The sequence below is a fragment of the Colias philodice genome, chromosome 16, assembly GCF_061535455.1.
Source record: "Colias philodice isolate Cphi_HAF_F1 chromosome 16, ilColPhil1 Martin Lab GWU primary, whole genome shotgun sequence".
Classification (NCBI taxonomy): domain Eukaryota; kingdom Metazoa; phylum Arthropoda; class Insecta; order Lepidoptera; family Pieridae; genus Colias; species Colias philodice.
The window spans coordinates 3,355,404-3,377,004 of NC_143101.1; the positions used below are offsets into that span (position 1 = coordinate 3,355,404).

General features: G+C 35.2%; 1 protein-coding gene across 2 annotated transcripts in view; it reads left to right on the plus strand.

Annotated features, from left to right (window-relative positions):
• The window catches only part of Tsp (Thrombospondin), a 33,104-nt gene extending 11,739 nt beyond the window's left edge, over positions 1–21,365 (plus strand). For both annotated transcript variants that reach the window (XM_089705252.1, XM_089705251.1), the window contains exons 3-21: positions 2,509–2,676; positions 3,750–3,946; positions 4,211–4,505; positions 4,986–5,159; positions 10,241–10,357; positions 10,989–11,105; positions 12,087–12,206; positions 12,406–12,594; positions 13,479–13,711; positions 14,461–14,613; positions 15,268–15,474; positions 15,890–16,058; positions 16,529–16,706; positions 17,518–17,693; positions 18,011–18,116; positions 18,575–18,784; positions 19,431–19,614; positions 20,184–20,421; positions 20,775–21,365. In XM_089705252.1, coding sequence (XP_089561378.1) covers positions 2,509–2,676; positions 3,750–3,946; positions 4,211–4,505; positions 4,986–5,159; positions 10,241–10,357; positions 10,989–11,105; positions 12,087–12,206; positions 12,406–12,594; positions 13,479–13,711; positions 14,461–14,613; positions 15,268–15,474; positions 15,890–16,058; positions 16,529–16,706; positions 17,518–17,693; positions 18,011–18,116; positions 18,575–18,784; positions 19,431–19,614; positions 20,184–20,421; positions 20,775–20,860 — 3,317 coding nt within the window. In that variant the 3' untranslated portion in view covers positions 20,861–21,365. The remainder of the gene's footprint in view (positions 1–2,508; positions 2,677–3,749; positions 3,947–4,210; positions 4,506–4,985; positions 5,160–10,240; positions 10,358–10,988; positions 11,106–12,086; positions 12,207–12,405; positions 12,595–13,478; positions 13,712–14,460; positions 14,614–15,267; positions 15,475–15,889; positions 16,059–16,528; positions 16,707–17,517; positions 17,694–18,010; positions 18,117–18,574; positions 18,785–19,430; positions 19,615–20,183; positions 20,422–20,774) is intronic.
• The last annotated feature ends 236 nt before the right edge of the window (positions 21,366–21,601 follow it).

Below are 21,601 nucleotides of genomic sequence, written 5' to 3' on the forward strand. Positions count from 1 at the left end.
TTCCGAGCCGCGCTCGCGAGCCAAGGTGAGCCGGTTTGAGCATTCAGTTTATCTCCGTATAACGATGGAAAACCACGTTTTATTAGCTGCTGCGGCGCTTGTGTTGTCTGGATATATCATAAAAAAAAAGAAAAAAGAAACAAAAAATCTGGATTAAAAAATTGTACCAAAACCGAAACCAATACGGTAACAGTTTGTTAAAGGAACAGGAACTCGCTTGTTTTTATTTAAATGATCTGGATCTTTCGAATCCCATAACATTTTGAAGCTTCCGTAAAGTTGTATTAAGCGAATACTGTCTTCTTTATCCATTTTTGATTCTGGCTCGCGAGCGTCGTTATGTCCGTCCACACCGGGCGAGCCGCTCGGACTGAGCCGCCTTTGAGCATCGCCAAAAACCGACAACGCATGGCTCGGGGTCGAGCGGCGCTCGGCCGAGCCAACGTGCGCCCGAGGAAGCCCGAGCGCGGTCCACACCGGCCGAGCTATTGGCTCGCGAGCGGGACTCGCGAGCCGCGCTCGGTCGGTCTGGACGCGGCTATTCAATATCGTTTGTCGCAAGTTTTTACTGTTACGTACGGCTTTTAGGTTTTTATATTAAATCTAAACATAGACAAAATAGAGATAATGATAGAGAGCATCTATTATGCTAGGTAGAGATGTTATTATATGATCTCTTGTAATTTCAAGTTAAATAAACAGACGATCTTGTTGATTTAACATTGAGCTTAAGTATAACAGAGTGCTTTGTAAAAGTTAAGAACGTCATAAAATTAATAGATATGGTAATTTTGTAAGATTTGCCTTTCGATATATTTACGTAAAGCACGTGATTTAAATAGTTGTTAAAATCGCTATCTATAGCGCCCGGCAAACTTCTTGGCCAAAAAGTAGCATGGTGGGGGAAGTTTGCGCATCAAGTTTTAGTACATTTTTATATGCGCAAGATTCCCTACCACGCTACTTTTTAGCCAAGAAGCTTGCCGGGCGCTATACTACTCCACTCTTCTATGCCTTGTAATAACAACAGCACAGAAGGTAGTTAACTGAACTATTTTATTATTGATAGAACTGACCAACTTTTAAAATATTTACAATAACAAAATTCACAAACTTGAATCTATGAGAACAAGTAATACATGTCATAGTTCACTTGATAAGCGCAATAGAATTCGGGTATAGATAACAGTTCTTCAACCCACTGAACTGTTTCAGATAGTTGTTGATAAGGTGTTACCAAATCGTTATTTGTTAAGCTTGTTATAATTCGATTGTTTTGATAATTAACTGCAAAAATATAAAAAAATTAAACACGTTTTTAGATCATTTATGTGTGATCGACTTGTCAGTTACCCTCAAAATGGCCAACCTATCAATTCGGATAGTGAATTTATGAAAATTGTAATAACTTCGAAAGTGAGTGTCACAAAATACTAAATTTGGTTTTATTTGAACAATAACAAGTTATTCTAGGGACCACTAAACAAATTTAATTGATAAGAGTGATGAAACATACTTTAAAAAATTCGAAAACCATTTTGAGGGGGGTGAGGTAGGGGACTGTAGAGGGGTTGAATTGTCGATAAAAATACCTGGAGAATAGCCCCTTCAAATATCGGTATGTCATGTCCGGACACACTGTATATTTGACTCAATTGATATTTTTTAACAATAAACTAAACCGCCTTCATATTGTCAAAAATAGGCATTTAAATGGGTTTACACGAGATGCACTAGCATTCTAATCATCAAAATCCACCCAATCGAAAGTTCTCAGGTAACATAAAAAAAAGACGTGTGACACTCGGGGACTGCCGCGGTAAAGCTATTGCATAGCATGCCTTCAAGCCACACCTCCGAGCCCGTCGGAGTGGGGAGCGTGAGGTTTTTTCGTTACGGAAATTCTCGATTCGGTCCCCGCGCTCAAGGCCCGCGATAGAAGCTATGCAATAGCTTCAAATTCAGTTTTATTGAAAACCTCATTTTTGAAGTAGCTTGAAAATAGAGTTATAATATAGCACACATGGGGTTACAGGTTACTAAAATAGATAATCCCAGTTGACACAAGTTTAACGTTGAAAGGAGATATTGCTAAACGGACGCGGTTATTCTTGAAGCAGATGACACACCGACACAAGTTTGTCTTCCTTTTTGTGCGCTGGTGCACTATTTGTTTTATTTCAGTGGAACATTGTATTAACAGATGTGACCTATGATTGGAAAGATGTTACATTGAAAGGTTTTCCTTGTTCGTAGATTGATAAATTATTTAAATTGTAAAAAAAAGCTATACACAATAGAACTAAATTAATTTCTACTGTTTTTAATTTGGTCACCTTGACAGGATTTATCGGAGTCTGAGACAAATAAAAATTTTGATAAAATCAATACATTTAGAACACTAAAATACACTCGGAAGCATTGAAAACCATACTTTTTTAATCGCTCAAGCTCACACACTATTACATTTCAATTCAACAACTATACAGATATCTCTTAACCTTATAGATGCTACCAACGACGCCATAGCTGCATCATCAGCCTCCGAAGAGAGGGAGGTAGCAATCCTTCTGAGAGGACCTCACGATAAGGCTGCTCGAAGGGAGGAGCTCTTACATGGAAAAGTTACTGATGAGAGTGCTTTCTCTCTGTTCTATAATAGCAAGAGTAATAAAGGTAAGGCTTGAGCATAGAAATTTTTGTTTGAAATAATGCTTGTTTTAGATATTTTTCGTTTTTAAATGACTTCAAAAAAAGGAGGTTCGCAATTCAGCCGGTATACTTACTTATTTATTTTTTATAAAAAAAATATTTTTTTGCATAAGTTATGAAATCACTAATGTACAGGTATAACACAGAAAAAAAACATAAAAAGTCTTTTAGGACTAAAGAAAGACAATTAAAACTTCTAAATGACTCCAAAACGAATCAAAGACGTCTTTTAATTCCAATATTCTAGACAAATTATCAAGATTTATAATTTTTTGTAAGATCTAATAGGATATGTACGATTTGTACGAATATAAGAATAAATAAAATAAAAATTGTAGAAAGTGTCAAGCATTCTATACACTCTGTATGTGTAAGTTTCAATTCATTAGTCTCATCACATTGAAATACGAATTTACAATATTGTTTTCACTAAACAAAATTAGCTCGAGGCTTTTGTAATTTGTGAAGTCTATAATTGTTACGAGAATATATTTTGAAATAAGATATCTAACACTAAGTTGTAGAATCTCTCAATCAAATGTTGTATTCATCTTTAATATTAGATGCTAAAGTATTCTGGCGGTTATTAATTTGTCACTTTACGAGTCATAAATGTTAAAAGCAGAGGCTATCAATAAATCATCTCACATTACCCAGAGGCAATCGCTTCAGAATGACATGTTGATCACTGAGTGATGGATTATTGGTCTCTGAGCGATGGAAATTGAGTTCTTTGTTCGCATCTTTATTTATTCCATGCTTTGCAAACAATGATGACTGGATAATCAAATAAGAATTGTTGCTGTGTAGAAGTTTAGAAGTAGTCTTGGTTGTAAATTAAGGGAATTATAATAAGCCAACATATTTGATCAATGATTTCAGGGATTATTGGGTTCACAAACAAACGCAAAATAAAATATATTCCTTTTGTTTCGCTCATTATTGTATAGTGGTACATGCAATCCTGAGCATATTTTTCTAATTCAAACTTACCAAGGATCGGTGACAATACAATAATTTGTTTTTATCATTTACAGTATCCTTAGAGAGTTTGCATGGTGGTCACCTTAAATCAATATCATGGGGTCTCGGGTCTCATCCACGAGAGACATTACTTCTAGTTGTGACACATGAAAAAGTTAAGCTTTATGTTGGCTGCCAGCCCCTACATTGGCACCCTATGTCTGGTCGACATGATATTCTTACGTTACTGGCTAATAAGAAGTTTAAATTGGTACGTATATTGAGCTTTAATTTTGTACCCTAACTTAAATCTTTAGGTGTTTAGGTGTACTAATAATTGAAAAGCTCACTTATGAGGCACTTATTTATTGCGCTCGGCGTATAAGTCGATATCAAAATCAATAACAAGTTGCACACTGCGGTACACATTATACATTGTACATTTTTTAGGTTAGCAAAACTCCTACAAATATTCAGATCAATAACATTTTCCAGAATCTTTAAATTAACCTTTGTATAATAATTAATTCGACAGTATCACGAAGAAAACGCACCAGTCGATGTATACGACAGTGAAAAGGCTGCGCTCAAATCATTAAACTGTGATCACCATGACCTTAGTCCACCAACACTCGTCACTGTAGATTCAGATGTAGAGGAAGTAAAAGATTTCATAGCACGAGAAGAAAGATTGAAAAGAGAAGAGATGCAAGGAGATGATTATAGAACTAATTATATTGATCCTAATATTCTGCCAACCCTTCCTCCACCTACACCGCCTGCAACTCAAAGGGGAGACATTCCTAATACAGATATTGAATCTTGTGATGGTAAGCATCGTATAACTCATAATTTACTTACAGCTAAATTTATTTAGATTTAATTCATTTTAGGCATTTTTATCTCATTAGATAAAAATGTAGACACACAGAATAACATTTTATTTTGAGCAGCATACGTCCACTGCAAATAAAACAGGTAGACGTAATATTTTTGCAGGACGTCGGATAGTTATCTCGCAAAAATAGTACGAGAGTGCCTGCTAAAATAAATGTAGATTAAAAAGAATATAAAACATTAGAAAATAGAAATACAGCTTAAAATAACCTTTTAGTAGATGTCTTAATTACGAAGAAAATAAATACTTAATCTTGTTCTTGTTTCATTAATTAAAAATATTTTTTTCTGAATATTTTGTCATTAAACTTAAAACAAGAATGTTTAGAACAAATATTTGTATATTCGTTCTATTTTTGTGTTCTTTTTGATGAAATATGATAGTTATCTTTAATTTTGCCAATTTTTTTCAGACGAAGTAATCCGCCAATTAAAACTCCTTCGTCAAACCATAGAGCACTTACGCCGAGAGCTAGGTGACCAAAAGGGTCTCATAGATGGTCTCCGCAACCAAATGCGCGCGTGTTGTAATCGCGCCAATACTGCTGTTCCTGTTGAACGATGCTCTGGCTCTTCGTGTTACCCTGGTTATATTAACTACTAGTTCATATTTTTCATTCATTTTCTTCATTTTAATTTTAAGTATCCAATTTTTCCCTCGATAATAATATGACGTGTTTGTGTGTCAGTGTCCCTTTACTAGCTTCTAAGGAACAATACCCTGGCTCTTCGTGTTACCCTAGTTATATTAACTAGTAATTCATATTTTTTCATTCATTTTATTATTGATTTTTTTATTTAATTTTATATTTTTGATTTCATCTTCACCTGCTCTAGTTATACTACTCATTCATAACATATGAATTCATTTTCTTCACTTTAATTTTGATAGATTTTCCAAATAGCATATGTGTGTTTTCCTGTAGAGTGATTAAAATATTTCGATAGAATTTTTGACACGTCGTACCTTCTCAAGCCGTATCTTTTCTCTTCTTTAACTTAATTTCTCGAGTCTTGTTAAATAATTGAACATGCTTGTTTTTGAATATTCTGAGATAATTTCCCTTTTCTGAATGATTTCTATTTTACTAGTTATTTTAATTTTTCTCAAGTTTAACATTTTCCCGTATATTAGACTAACATTAGAAACTACGTTTATTAAACTTAGCATCTTCGTGTGTGATTGCATTTAAAATAACTGCATCTATTGAGTTATTTATATCATAGAATGTTCTTAGCTTCATTCGATTTAAACTAACAATAGATGTTCTTCATATATCCATTCCATAGTTAATGTTTTGATACTATAAACTGAAAGCTGTTGTAATCATTTTCATAATGTAATTCAAATAATTTTAATTGGAAAATCCCAAAAGAAACTTGTAAGTTTATCACGTCCCAAACCCAATTAAATATAGGGTGGGCTGGTCACTTATAATAATTAAAGCACGCGTAAGCGTTAAGGAAAAGAATCATAAAAAATGTTCATTGGATTTTTCTTAGTAAACTGATTTTGTACCAGCATTAAACGTTTTATTACCAAAAAGTAGATCAGCCTACGTGATCGGTATTTTTTATGTTTAGAAGTGACTTCTTAACCTTTTTCCCCTCGTAATGTTTTCTGGATGAAAATTGCATTTCTTGCAAAAGACGAGACATTCAGATATAAAAGTTAAATAAAATCTTATTGCTCATTGGTTTTATAAAGTTAATTAGGGTGATACTTTAAATTAAGCCTTCAAATTGAAGAAGAAATTCCATAACCATGTCTGCCCGTCTCCTAGATTTAAATGACCTTCCTAAAAACAGTTGTTTTTTCCAAATCCTCAAATTTGCATGAAATGAAATATTCACCCAACTTCGTATTACTAATTAAGTTCTCATTTCATTTCATTCAATTGTATGTTTAAGGTAAATCAAGCAACTAGTGTGGGTTTAATTAAATTTTACGTAACAGAAGCGCGTTTTATTTATGCCCTTTCTAACAATTTATAAGAAACAGAGTTTCTAGTGTCGCCCACGTGTTCGAATCCAGTTGCTTGATTGGCCTTGGCAGTACCTTTTAAAGGTAGCGGGAAAATAATAACATTTCATGTTTCTTAATTAATTCGTGGGACTACGAGAAACTCTGTTTGAATGTTAAATGAAGCAAAAGTTAAATTATTTCAAAGCTTATTTGAATTGGCGTTATACAACGCGGGATTAGATTTTGTTGTTGGATTATGTGTACTTAATTCAGATTGGAACTTGGTTTTCATTTTATGGAAGCGAAAGTAAAACATTGGATGATAATCCTGAAAATATTTGGAACCTTGCCACTTACGAGAAGAACTTAGATAGGAGCAAATTGTTAGAATTTATAAAATTCTCTGTCTCTCTTATGGGAGTCAGTATAATGATAATATCCACAAATATATACAGTGTACACAGTATAATCATAATATCTGAAAAAGAAAACAAAGGACTTTTTAACGGAATTAAGGAATTTCGTTTCCTTGAACAGGTAATATCGAATTATTAAATACTAATAGATACAATAAAAGAAAAGTGTAGTATAAAGTTGAGATTTGTAATAAAATAAAAATAAATAAGTAAATGCAGTAAATAATTTTTAATCAACGATTTGACTTGTAATGAACTGAACTGAAATGATACAGATTGCGTATTCCATTTACACAGACTTTCTCAAATAATTGCCGCCAGGCAATGAAAGAAACGACATAATATGATATGTTTCTTTAAGGCTGCAGTCTAGCAAAATTGCGTTTTCAACAAGTTATTTGACAATTTTTTCCCGGCTAATGAAATGATAAACTGAATTTTTTTTTCTTGTTTATCAATTAGTGTTATATACGCAATGCGCGTGAATTTTTTCACATTTATAAAGTTACTTTATGTTACCTTAATCAGGCCTTCAAGATAAGTCTCTTTCCCCCAAAGACATTTCGAGCTAAGTTTGTGCACTCACTACGTTGCAACCGATTACAATTTACACAATCTGATCAGCGCATTATCATCCTTATATAGTCGTTATTAAAAACTGCTGAATACAATTGCCGAAAAACTTATGATTTTCCTAATTAGAACGTTATAAATTCATTAAATTTCCCATTTTTTGCCTTACAAAATCTATTGATAAATACTGCTAAAAGTTATTTTTTCCATTAATTTATTCGAGTTGGTTGAAGACCAATGAGTATTAATCCTTTAAAAAAATTTTTTTTGAATTTTGATTATTCTTTAAATATTAAAAAAATATTTAAAATAATTAGGAAAAATCCTAGCGAATTTCTTTAGTCGCGCTCCTTGGGCCGGAGCGTTCTGACGTGTGCTCTACGCTCGATTTTCCTTCATACCGAAGTGAAAGTTGCTCTACTTCATTAAATTTAATATTTTTGTTAATTGATTATTTTTATCTTAGTTTTGTGCAAATATTCGTATGTATTTTTAAACATTTGATTTCGATATGGAAAATAAACGAAAAAAATACGCGTGTAACTACTAGAAAAAAAATTATCTTTGAACATAAAGTTAATGAAACCAAATAGATTGCAAAGGTGATTGGCAACAATTTCTTTATTTTACGGGGTGTCAGTAAAGGGATGTATATTTGTTTAAAACTAAAGTAAGCTCATAAATTTTCTTATAATATATTTTTTTTGAAGTTTCAAAAATGTTTATTTTTCGTTTGAGAAGTACGAAATATAATATAAACTTGTATTGAGAACTTGAACTTCCCAAGTTCATCCGGGGAAATCCCCATACGGGGAAAATGATTTGTTTACTCCAAAATTATATGCCGAGGTGTTTTAATTTTTTCTTCTAGTCATTTTCAACGTAGCGGCATGTTGTTTGATTATTAATTTTGTAACTTAAATACAGGATGTTGGTTTTATATTCTGATCTTACAGACGCGCTGACAAATTTAGTCCGCCATTTCTAGTTTAGTCCACCAACTCTAAGTACCAATATTAAAACGAATGGATTATCATCACATCATCAAAACTCAGATGTAATGGAAGATCACAATAACATAGAAAATTCAGTGGGTGTTGAGAACTAAACAAACACAAGTAACAGAGACGCGAAGAATAAAAAAAGAGGACGAAAACGATAATTCGTTGATGCTTTCCCTTTTCGACGTATTGTTAGGGTACATCACCAATCTGCAAAAAACAAAACTGATGATTCCCAATTGCCGATTAAAAATGAAAAACAAATAATCGACAACAGTGGTGAAAATTTGCTGATCACAATGAAACATCTTTCAGTGGTAGCAGATTTACTCATTTAAAATGTATCGGTGAACAGCGTAAAGGAGAGGAGGACAGGAAATCATTATGAATGTGGATGGTGGATTGTATACAGGGTGTAATCGTTAAGTATGTGCAGGCGATTATGACGTTATTATTGCAGGTATCAAAAAACTTAAAACTGATATCGAAATTACTTTACCTAATGAGCAAAATGACAATAATAACTTTTTAAAAGTATAACGAGAAATATCTAAAAAATTTACTTTATACACTCCCATATCAAAAAGGGAAAATGGGACTAGTAGAAGTTAAATGTCTAATTCCGGCAAAAGACATGAATGCGGAAGATGCGGTTAAAAATAAAAAAAAAATAACATTTGAAATACAATGCAAAAAATAACACTTTTGAAATACAAATAAGCAGAATTCTGCTTATTCTGTTTGGACTGGAGTGAATCATTCGTTAAAAATAGAATATATAAAAAATTATGTAACGTTTAGGCAAAATAAAATGATGGACCATTATCAAGATTTTACATAAATTGCCTACTGTCAGAATTGATTGATTCGAGACTTCAGCATTCGATGCCCATCAAGGACCCATCCTATATCATTCAAGCGATTGAAAAAAAAAAGAGATAAATCCAGTGCAACCGATAAAGCATCAGAATGCTAGCAAAAGATTTATTAGGTTTATCAATATAAATCTATATATTATACATAATATAATAAATCTGTAGAAGACGCGAAGACCGACATCCGCGCGGACGGAGTCGCGGGCGGAAGCTAGTCAGAAATAAATATCTTTTGTTTTCATTTGCGTATTTTTCTATTTTACATTTTTTTATTATATACAAAATTTGTTTATCCGTTTTATTAGTTACACTGAACAACTTTCACTAAGAAACTTAGGTCGAAAAAAATGTATAGAGTTATGCATTTTGTATGGAAAGCTTATTTTTTTATATATTTCGTCCAAATTTCTTTGAAAAGTTGATCAGTTATATAAACATGAAGTTGAAGATATCAATAGAAAGTATTCGCAAATTTTGTGTACTGATAAAAAAAAATCACCCGGTGTAATTTTCACGAAAATTGTTTCAAATTGTCATTTTTGGTACTTATTACGAATATTAAATTATGCATACGAATGATTTAATTTTTAAAAATTAAGTGGAGCAACTTTCCCTTAGTACATTTGTATTATTTACATATAGGATGACAGGATGCATTTGTTTGCACTACTAGACCAAGCCCTTAATAAAGCTGTTCTGGCTATAATCATTAGATATAAATACAAAATTATAATGGCATGGTAAACATTAGTATTACATGTTTCTGTATTTTTGGAGAAAGCGCTTCTTAAAGAAGTCTAGTATCTAATGTTTGAGTGAACAAATATTCCATACTAGGCGTGGAATGTCGGAACACGGCGACTGGTGTGCAATGTGGTGCTTGTCCGCAAGGCATGGAGGGAGATGGGAAGAGATGCAGACCAGTTACATGTACTAGAGGAAGATGCTCACAGTGTAAGTATCATAGGAAAAATATAGATTAACTAGCTGGTCTGGGAAACCTTCCATCCACTTTAAATTTATAAATTTTGCATTTGTATTTCTTAGGGACAAATTAAAATATAAATATCTCGTTACGAAGGTCGAACCTTAAGGGCTGCTAGAATCTAGAACACAGGCTAAGAGCGTTGCTTAACGTTATCGAATAACAGTTTAAATGATTCTAATTAGGATAAGAGTAAATTTTATTATAGTTACTTTTACTTATATAAAACGGATTTTTGTTCTCATCGAATCCAGGTTATGCAAATATCAAATGAAGTGCGATTCATCATATTCATTTTTTGGGTAGGTTTAGAATCGTCACTCTCTTCGGTTCTACTGGGTTAAATAAAGGGGAATATATAGCATTAGTAACCTAGAAGAAATCAATATCGTTTATGTAGTTGTAGAATTCTAATCATCATTTTAGTGTAAATATTTTTTTACTACTAGGTACCTAAATTATTCAGGATATATGGATTATGGTCCCTATATGGTCGGGGTCAGTATGTGGTAAAATAAAAATGCAAATGAGTAAAAAAATGTTTGTATATTCATATTATATTATTTAAGTTCATGTTCATATCATATTTATACACAACAGCTGAATATTGTGTCGACACGGATCGCGGCTACCGCTGCGAGCGCTGTCCCGGGCGACAGACGAGTGACGGACAGACCTGTCGAACGGCGTGCAGTGCTAACCCTTGTTTTGGTGGACGTGAGTATACTATGGATTAGAATACATATATAAACTGAGTTATATATAATGTATTCTAAGGGATTAGGGTGCATTTCCACCAGAGATATGCTATGCTATGTTGCTGTGGGTGCGTTTGATATCATCAAATTAATTGATGCATAATATAGCTTAGCACTGGAAACGGATTCAAATAAGATATGTTTTTGATATGAAAATATGTGTGCTATAGCATACAAATGCTATGGATGCATCCTGGGTATATGTCGAGCTCGAGCTATGTGCAGTATCGAATAACGGTTAAATGCATATCGAATTCCGTTGAATATCGATTCGATACATCACATAGCGCATCTTACACCGCTACATAGCTTAGTATCAGTGGATAGTTGGTCATATAGTTTCACAGCATAGCTATTACATATTCGCAACATAGCTGCATGGCTCATTTCTTGTGGAAAAGCACCCTTATTCCAGTTTTTCTTTAGGATTCGCTTAATAGACACTTTCTCTTTTATATTATACTAACTGACCCGGAAAACGTTTGCCTTACCTTTATCACTTTGAGGTTTAAAATTAGTTTACCTACGACCAGATGAAGCGAATATGCATATAAAATTTCATAAAAATCGGTCAAGCCGTTATTGAGGAGTATGGCAACAAATACTGTGACAAGAATTTTATTTAGAAGACAAAGAATTTGTCAGCTGTTCATAAAATATGCTAGGAATTGAGCGCTGACTTAGTTTAAAAAAAGTGGCAAGAAATACTTAACTTTCGTAATATTTTTGTAGATTTATGTAAATTTTAGAGGTGAACTTTTAAAGTTTGCTTGTAGAGACATTATTTTACGAGTAGATATTTAAAAACCTTTAATAATAATATACCTGTAATAGCTGTACCTACTACACTTTTTGCTAACTGAAAGCAATATTATTTCAACATTTGGCAATTGTTGGTGGTGAAATAATTTCTAGACATGTCTGTTATTATATTTTGTAGGTGTCCAATGTAATGATATGCCTGATGGAAGCTATCGTTGTGGCTCATGTCCTGCTGGCTTTACCGGGAACGGGGAAGAATGTGAAAGAATTTCTTGCAGGCAGATCTCTTGTTTCCAAGGTATCAATGTATCATCTTTCTTTTAATTGCATTGTAATGAAATTCACATAATAGTGGAAAAAATATGATCCTAAAAATAGGATCGAATCAACACCATTTTGTGACGTCATAGCTACGTTTCAATTATTGGTCAGATAAAATAATCAAAAACGATTTCTAAGACAAAACGAAATATTTCTATGAATAATATATCTTTCAGGTGTAGAATGCCAGGAAACATCATCTGGTCCACGTTGTGGATCCTGTCCCACAGGATACTTAGGAGATGGGCAAAGATGCCAACATATCTGCGAGTCTAGACGACCTTGTGGTGATAGACGATGCACTCCTAGTAGTTCTAGTCCTTACTATGAGTGTGAAGGCTGCCCTAAAGGGTATGAGTGGAATGGTAAGTTTAATAAAAAAATGGTATTTGGTTAAGTGGTCAATGTGTTTAATACGTAGAACTTTTGTTTTTTTTGAGTAAATTGTGTTTAAATGTACATTTTTTTATTGGTATCGTTCTGTCCACCTAGTTTTCAGGAGTATTAGGATTAGGAAAAAAATGAAGTACTTAAAGTACGATTCTAGCTTGAAAATTCAGTCATCGAAGGAGACAGAGTTGGTTTTAGGGTACATCAGGCAGAAATATTGGCCCTTAATTATGATAATCATAAGAAATCTTGCCCCATATTAATTTCATCTATAGTAAAATATACTTATCTGTTTTTGTTCTCAATCTATGTCTTTTATTTATAGACATATTAACGTCTTTTGTAGCCCTTTTCTGTAGCAATTCTGAGTTTCGGTCAAATGTTTAATAACCACAATCTAATTTTCATTAGGATCTTACATTGACCTACAAGCCTATTCCACGAAGTATGAGAGCACCAAGTGCTTAATTTAGTTGAACAATTTGAAACTAAAAGTTTATTATTCCGAGAAATTTGGGAAAGCTAGGTTTAAACTAAGTTATCTAGCTAATGAAACAAAGCCCGCACGTATTGCCCTAGTGGACTGTTCATTGAACACTGAACCATGATGACATGACATAATATTGAGAATATCCAAAACTAAATTTGATGAGAAACAAGTGGAGTAAGAATTGAATACAATGTAGGTAATCGTTTATACTGGGTTTGAAATATTGAACGATACATCTTTTTCTAAAATAATCATTAGATTAAAAGTACTTTTGACTTTGACGGATGTTTTACTGTGACCACGACATGTTATGAGCTAATTGTCGCTCTCTGAGCGATTTCGGTCTTTTATCAAAATGTAATATTTTAGGCTACACCTGCGTGGACATGGACGAATGCGATCTCATTCGTCCCTGCGATGAAATGGTATCCTGTCGTAATGTGGACGGTGGGTTCATCTGTGGTGCTTGTCCCCCCGGGTTCGAGGGGAGTGCGGGGTGGAGGGGCGCGGGGGATGAGAGGAGACGGGAACATTGCGTGGACGTGGACGAGTGTGCGGGGAGGGAACCGTGCCCCAGGGGGAGATTGTGTGTTAATACGCCTGTGAGTAAGATTTTTTTGTGTTTATGATATGATCGTTTATGGGTGTTTTAGGAATCGATATCAATAGTAAATTTTCTGTTTTAAATTTTGTGTTTAAGAGGGGGCATAAAGCAAAATAACCAATCTTCTATTAGATGATACGTGTAATATTCAAGACCAAATCTAAAAAATAAAATATATATCAAACTAGATGATATGTTCAACGATTCTGTTTAATCAAAAACATAAAATACTAAAATTGACTCGATAAAAAAAAAATCACCAAGTTAGCTCTAATTTTCACACTTTTACGTTTTTTACTTGACATGGACTTATTATGATTTTTTTTTCATAAACAATTATATTAAAACATTTGCAAGATATTTGTCAGAGCATTTTGTGTAATTACTTTTAGTTTTGGTTTTATCTGCGATAAACCACTTTTATCGTGACAAAACCAAACGTTTTATCTCGAGAAAAAAAGAGCGCCAAAGTGTCTCTTAAAGTGACAAAAAATAAAAATAACTTTTTGTTGTCGATCTTTTCTTTTTCATCTTTATAATAATTTTCCATGCCTATTTATTTGTTTTGTCTATGTGCTTTTTTAATTTCTGTGTAAGTACTATATTTCATTTCTGTTCACTATTTCTTTTCTCTGCTCATTTTATTTACTATTTCCCATCTCTGCTTATCATTTTCATCAATACCTCTTATTTTAAAAGCGTTTGACAGTTCGTAATAGTTGACTTAAACAATATTTTTGACCCCAGGGTTCGTTCACATGCGTCCCGTGTGGCGGTCACTTCTATGTGAACACATCCCGTCCGTGCATCGACGCGGGCGAGCTAGTGCGGCGCTGCGACCCCGCGCGCTGCCGCCGGTACAACGCTGTTTGCGGCTTCGGGCAGGCGTGCGTGTGCGCGGTACGTTGGGCATGGGCAGGGGTAGGGCAGGGGTAGGGCAGGGGCAAGGCAGCGGCATGGCAGAGGCAGGGCTGGGGCATGGCAGGGCAGGGGCAGGGGCAGGGCAGGGGCAAGGCAGGGGCAGGGCAGGGGCAGAGCAGGGGCAGGGCATGGGCAGGGCAGGGACAGGGCAGGGGCAGGACAGGGCAGGGGCAGGACAGGGCAGGGGCAGGACAGGGCAGGGGCAGGAAAGGGGCAGGACAGGGCAGGGGCAGGGCAGGGCAGGGGCAGGAAAGGGGCAGGACAGGGCAGGGGCAGGGCAGGGGCAGCGCAGGGGCAGCGCAGGGGCAGGGCAGGGGCAGGGCAGAGGCAGGGCTGGGGCAGGGCTGGGGCAGGGCAGGGGCAGGGCAGGGGCAGGGCAGGGCAGGGCAGGGGCAGGGCAGGGGCAAGGCAGGGGCAAGGCAGGGCAGGGGCAGGGCAGGGGCAGGGCAGGGACAGGGCAGGGGCAGGGCAGGGGCAGGGCAGGGGCAGGGCAGGGCAGGGCAGGGCAGGGGCAGGGGCAGGGCAGGGGCAGGGCAGGGGCAGGGCAGGGGCAGGGGCAGGGCAGGGGCAGGGGCAGGGCAGGGCCGGGGCAGGGCATTGTATTGTTTACGAAATTATATAACCGTATTTCAGACTGGTTGGGCGGGTAACGGCACAGTGTGCGGTCCGGACCGTGATTTGGACGGATATCCGGATCACCAGCTGCCGTGTTCCGAACGGCACTGTGCTGCGGATAACTGTCCGGAAGTGTCTAACTCCGGACAAGAGGATGCGGATCAGGATGGACTTGGAGACTCGTGCGATCCGGACGCGGATGGGGATGGAATACCTAATATACCTGTGAGTGTTTGTGAACCTCTGTACATGTAATGAATGTATGGAATATGATGTGATGGACCTGAAAATGGATTTATATTTACTTATTGCCAAAAAAATAAAAAATATTTTTTTTTTATCTGTGTAGATGGGAATGATGTTGAGTCCCAAACTTTCCGAGATATTTAGTTATCTATTAAAGCTATGGCTAGTAGACTTCTGTGATTTTCCACATAGAATGCAATAATTTGCAAAATTTTTGCATCCTTATGTAATCAAAAGGATGCAAAAATTTTGGCTTCAATGAAGTTATTACTACTGACACTGATTTGATGGTTTTTAACGAAACGTGTTTGTAATCTACTTGTTTCTATTAAAAAAGGTAATGAAAGAAACACAATTTTGAGATCCTTTCTTAGAAAATAATAAATCAAAACAGGACAATTGTCCGCTAATCGCGAACCCGGACCAACTGGACCGGGACGAGGACCGCAGTGACAAGCGAGGAGATGCTTGTGACAACTGTCCGCGCAAGTTCAACCCGGGACAAGAGGACGCAGACCGGGACGGGCTGGGGGATGTGTGTGACCCGGATATGGATAATGATGGTAGGCTAACACAATTTTTTTTATGAAAATAGTGATCAGTAAGGATTTTAGGGTTGGAAAAAAAAATGCTAAATTGCAAAAAAACACAGCTATATGGTCAGTTCAAGAGAAATTTTGTGGTCGTACTTAAGTAAATGTAACTGCATTCTTGCAAATAAATGTAATTTGAATGAATTATTAGATTAAGTGGCGGCGCGCTAATTCTGTTTCTATTTCGAATAGGTTTCTTGCTCGGAGTGGTCCTTGTCATCCGTGTAGTTTTGCTCGCGAATATGGCTCACGAGCTAGTTGTGTAAAATTCGCCCGTGGTACATATTTACGTTTTCTCTACGTAAGAACCATCCTCGTACTTCAAGGAATATAATAAAAAAAATTATCGAAATCGGTCCACCCGTTCACGCGTGATGCCGTGACCAAGGAAAACGGGTTTCATTTTTATATATTCCCAAATTTAACCAGTTATTCCACAGGTATACCAAACGAGAACGACAACTGTCCGCGCGTATACAACCCGCACCAAGAGGACACGGACGGCGACTACATCGGCGACGTGTGCGACAACTGCCCGCGCGTGCGCAACCCCGCGCAGGACGACGCGGACAGGGACAACGTGGGCGACGCGTGCGATAGCGATGTGGATAGGGACCAGTGAGTATATACATATTTCAGGACAATTTCCACACGTTGCGGAAGAATTGCAACCAATACCCGACAGACCAGTGAGTATATAAATAAATAAATATGTATTAAAAAAAGAATATCTAGTGCAAGGTCCCTTTCGCTGGAATGAAAGGGAATTTAATAAAAAAAATTAAGAAAAATTTTCACACGTCACGGAAGAATTCCGACCTATACCTGCGGCCCCATCATTAAAGCGGCTCGACGGAACACAGTGGGGTTTTAGTCGGTGAGAATCCGACATAACCCACGGCTCGTTCCCCGGGGGCCATGGGTGCAAGATTTCCACACTTAAAAAAAGGACAATTTTCACACACGGCATGATCTGATCCCATACTAAGCTTTAGCTTGTGTTATGGAAACCAGATAGCTGATAAACATACATATATACAGTATGGAAATTTTCGATGGGCCCTGGAGGGAAAGTACTTGAAATACTGAAGATAGCAAATTTTTCTCAATGAAACATTCCATTATTTTCGAAAATTCCTTTGCTTTGACTGGGAATCGAACTAACTGAAAATGAAAAATGGGCCCATTGACCATACTGTATAATTTTAAATAAATACTTATACAGATAATTAAAACCCAGACATAGAGAAAACATCATAGTTCATCACACAAATATTTGCCTCAGGTGGGAATCGAACCCACGACCTCTGGCTTGGAAGGCAGGGTCACTACCAACCAAGCCAACTGGTCAGTCAATCATTGGAAAAACGCATACTGTTTTTGCCACTTCTATCCCAGAAAATTTCAAAATAGCTTATTATCCTTTTAGAGATGGAATCCAAGATGGTCTGGACAATTGTCCCAATCTAGCGAACAGTGATCAACAAGACGTGGACGGTGATGGGAAGGGAGACGCGTGTGATGATGATATCGATGGTGATGGAATACCTAACTTAGAGGATAACTGTCCGTTGGTACATAATCCTGACCAACTTGATACTAATGGTGAGGAAAATAATATTTTTGATACTTGGTTTATAACGTAGATAGTGAAATTTCTTGAAAAAAATATCGTAGAATAATTAAAAAACGTTAATAATTAATTGCTTGTGATAAAGAAGATCAATTATAAAATAAATGAATTTTCACAAACAATTAATTGATGATTTAATTAAAAGTTTTAATGAAAATGTTCATGAATTTATTTTGATTTGAAAATTTTCTGATGCTTAGAAATGTCTCAATAATCTGAAAGACATACGAGACTATAACAGAATAGTTTAATACATGAAATTATAATGAAGGTTTATAATTTTTTATAGGTGATGGTATTGGTGATGTGTGTGATAATGACAATGATGGTGATAAAGTCACTAACGATCTGGATAACTGTCCAAACAATTCGAAGATATTCCGCACTGACTTCAGGTAAGACTAACCAAAGGTAAAGCATTTTCTTATAAAGAAAAAATGGTTGCCTGTAAAGTCGGTTTTACGGGCGAAGATTTTACGTGACAACGTCTTTTTCTCGATCATAGTTGAGTGGGAGAGAGACGCAAGGCATTCGGCGGGCCTCTCTCTCGTTCGGTGACTCATCGTAACGTTACCGAGCGTTACACTTTTTCATAAGTGACTCCCAGTCGCAACCTAATTTAAGACGTTGTCACGTCAAAAAGTATCTCGAAAAAGGAAAAATAATCAGACTAATTGGAGATTTTGCTAATAAATATTATCACTTATAAACTTTCATTGCAAAGCTATACCATTTTTCATAAAATCCTACTTAAATCACAAAAAAAATCCTGAACACGATTGTACATTCCATTTAAACTTCAAAGTCAAAATAAAACTGAATTTTCACTTATAATAATATATATATTTCCCAGAAACTACATGACAGTACGTTTAGACCCAGAAGGCACCTCCCAACAGGACCCAAATTGGGAAATAGCTAACGAAGGAGCAGAAATTATCCAAACACTAAACTCTGACCCGGGTTTGGCTGTGGGCTTCGATAATTTCGGTGGTGTTGACTTTGAAGGAACATTCTTCGTTGATTCACAAATAGATGACGATTATGTTGGCTTCATATTTGGGTAAGTTGATTTTGTGACGATCTAAAAATTCTCTGATGTGAAATTTATGTCATGAATTCACGATTTTTGTAATCAAGCTTTTCAGAAACGGCTTGACCGATTTTCATGAATTTTCGGAAAATGTCCTAAGTTATAAGGGTATTGTAATAGAACAATTTTTCCCCATCTACACTTTGTATCAGAATTAATATAAACTTTATTGCTAAATTACTGCTCTGAATTTATTTAATATCTATCTTATCTAATTTAAAGGTACAGAACCGAAAATTTGAACCAACGAGATCATAAATAACCAATTTGAATATTAAATAATTTCTTCTCTTGTGGTAAACAAAGGAATATCTTATCGTACATCTAATTATATAATTTACAACCTTCTCAATTTATCTTTATTATTTTATAGTTTCAGTTATTTTTAACCGGCTTGTAATAATGGAATATAAGTTCTATGCTCATCTATATATTTATACGATTTTAATTTTTAAACTTTATATTTACTAAGTATATTAATCGAATTGATTGCCTTGATTTCTTATAATTTCTGAGGCTTTTCCGATAAAAAGGCATTTATCCTAACAATTTCTGGGTCATTTCAATAAATAGGCATCTATCTCCATAATATTTCCTCAATTTTTCCAATAAACAGCTACCAGAACAACAAACGATTCTACGTAGTAATGTGGAAGAAGAACACACAGACATATTGGCAGACCACCCCCTTTAGAGCAGTAGCAGAACCCGGGATACAACTGAAGGTCGTCAATTCAAAGACCGGTCCAGGCAAAACTTTGAGAAATGCGCTTTGGAATACTGAGTCTACTCCTGATCAGGTAATTTGGGTTGAATCTGATGAAATTTATTAGTATACTAGCGGTCCGCCCGGGCTTCGCCCGTGGTACCTACATGTTTAAACTATCCTATCTCTCAAGTTGGATCGAACTGCACATGGTGTGCAAATTTTATTATAATCGGTTAAGTGGTTTAGGAGTCCATTGAGGACAAACATTGTGACACGAGATTTATATATATTAAAGATAAGATAGGGCAGGACCTTTTTGGTAATATTTGCTATTTTTGATCTATATTGTTTGCTCGTTGATGAATTTAATCAGAGATATTTTAGTTTAAGGATGAATAAATATTTAAAGATAACAATAAAATTGGTTTACATCCAACTGTCTTACTGGATACAGAAAAATTGGTTTTGATATTGGCACAAATTGCTCCGTCAAAATAACTTTTTTGCTTTTACGTACTCGGTACTTGATATTATTTTTTTGATTGTTTGTTTAATCGAGTCCAATTGCCTTTTTTATGTCGATTTTATTTTAAAACTTTCATTTATTTCCTACATTTCTAACTACAAAGCATTTAAATTCCTCTAATCTATTTTCACCAGGTCACACTCCTCTGGAAAGATCCTCGCAACGTAGGTTGGCGTGAAAAAACCGCCTACCGATGGCGTTTACTGCACAGACCTAAGATTGGTCTAATTCGTCTTAAAATCTATGAAAATAACAGATTGGTCGCTGATTCTGGGAATGTATATGATTTCACTCTGAAGGGTGGAAGGCTTGGGGTGTTCTGCTTCTCGCAAGAGATGATCATCTGGTCTAATCTGGTTTATAGGTGTAATGGTGAGTATATTGAATATTTTTTCAGGTATTAAATAAGTAAACAACAATAAGAAAAAATCTTACTTATAATTTAAGTTTAAATCTTGGAAATTATCACAGGTTCAACAAAATAAATAAGTTCTGTTAATAATATTTGGTGCACTAGAAATTTTTATTTTATGGTTAAAGAATTTTCTTTTAAACTGAATACAATTCGAATCACATACAGAAAAATACAATTTACAATAATTCTAAACATGCAAAGATGATAATATAGAAATATTAATATTAGAAATTATATTAGAAAGCAGATTTCAAAGTATTTGCTCATACAATTTATGAGCCATATTGATTTTCCTTTGTTTCTTTTTCAGATAAAATTCCATCCAACATAGTCTCTGAACTGCCAACAAGACTTCTGAAAAAGCTCGAAGTCGACCACGACTTTGTCTACGCTTAATTCTTTTTATATAATAAAAAATATTAGCTTCAAAGTTAATAAAATGTTTATGAAAGCAAATACTCTGAAGTTTAAAATCGATAGATAGTGAAAGTTTAAAGGCCAAGCTTGTTCGTTAATATTAAATGTCTAATCATGAACGTTAACACTTTTTCTTTTGAACTCTTTCGTTTTAAAATTTTAACGTCTTCAAAATGTGTCGCGAATTAATAACAGTGTTTTAATTATATAATTTTAAGTGGACATTTGTAATTGCTTTAAATATTTTAGCTTTAATATCCCCGTAACCAAATAATAAATCCAAATATCCTTTAATGTGTTTTCTTTGAGTTTGTAGAGATTATAATTTAAAATATATTTGAGGGAAAGAGCAGGAAAAACTTCAGATTAATAAGTAAAACCTGAATGTATATCATAATAGAATTTCGTGTTAGTACAAAACATGTTTCATGAGATCCCAAATGATGTTAAAATAAGTATCAATTTTAATAAAAGAATCCAACTTATAGTGTGTTTTATTTAAAGTATCTACTTAAAATTCCACAATTTTGCTAATTTATTATTATTTTGGTATTTCTGGGAACCAAGGAATTCGTTTACCAAGGAAGCGTTTGTTTCCTTTTAAAGCACAAATATATTTGCATTGGTTCCCGCGAGTTTCTAGTTTTATGCTCATGCAATACGATTCTTAGACGGGAACAATGTTATATTACGTTTAGATTTCTCGAAATAGCTCCAAGG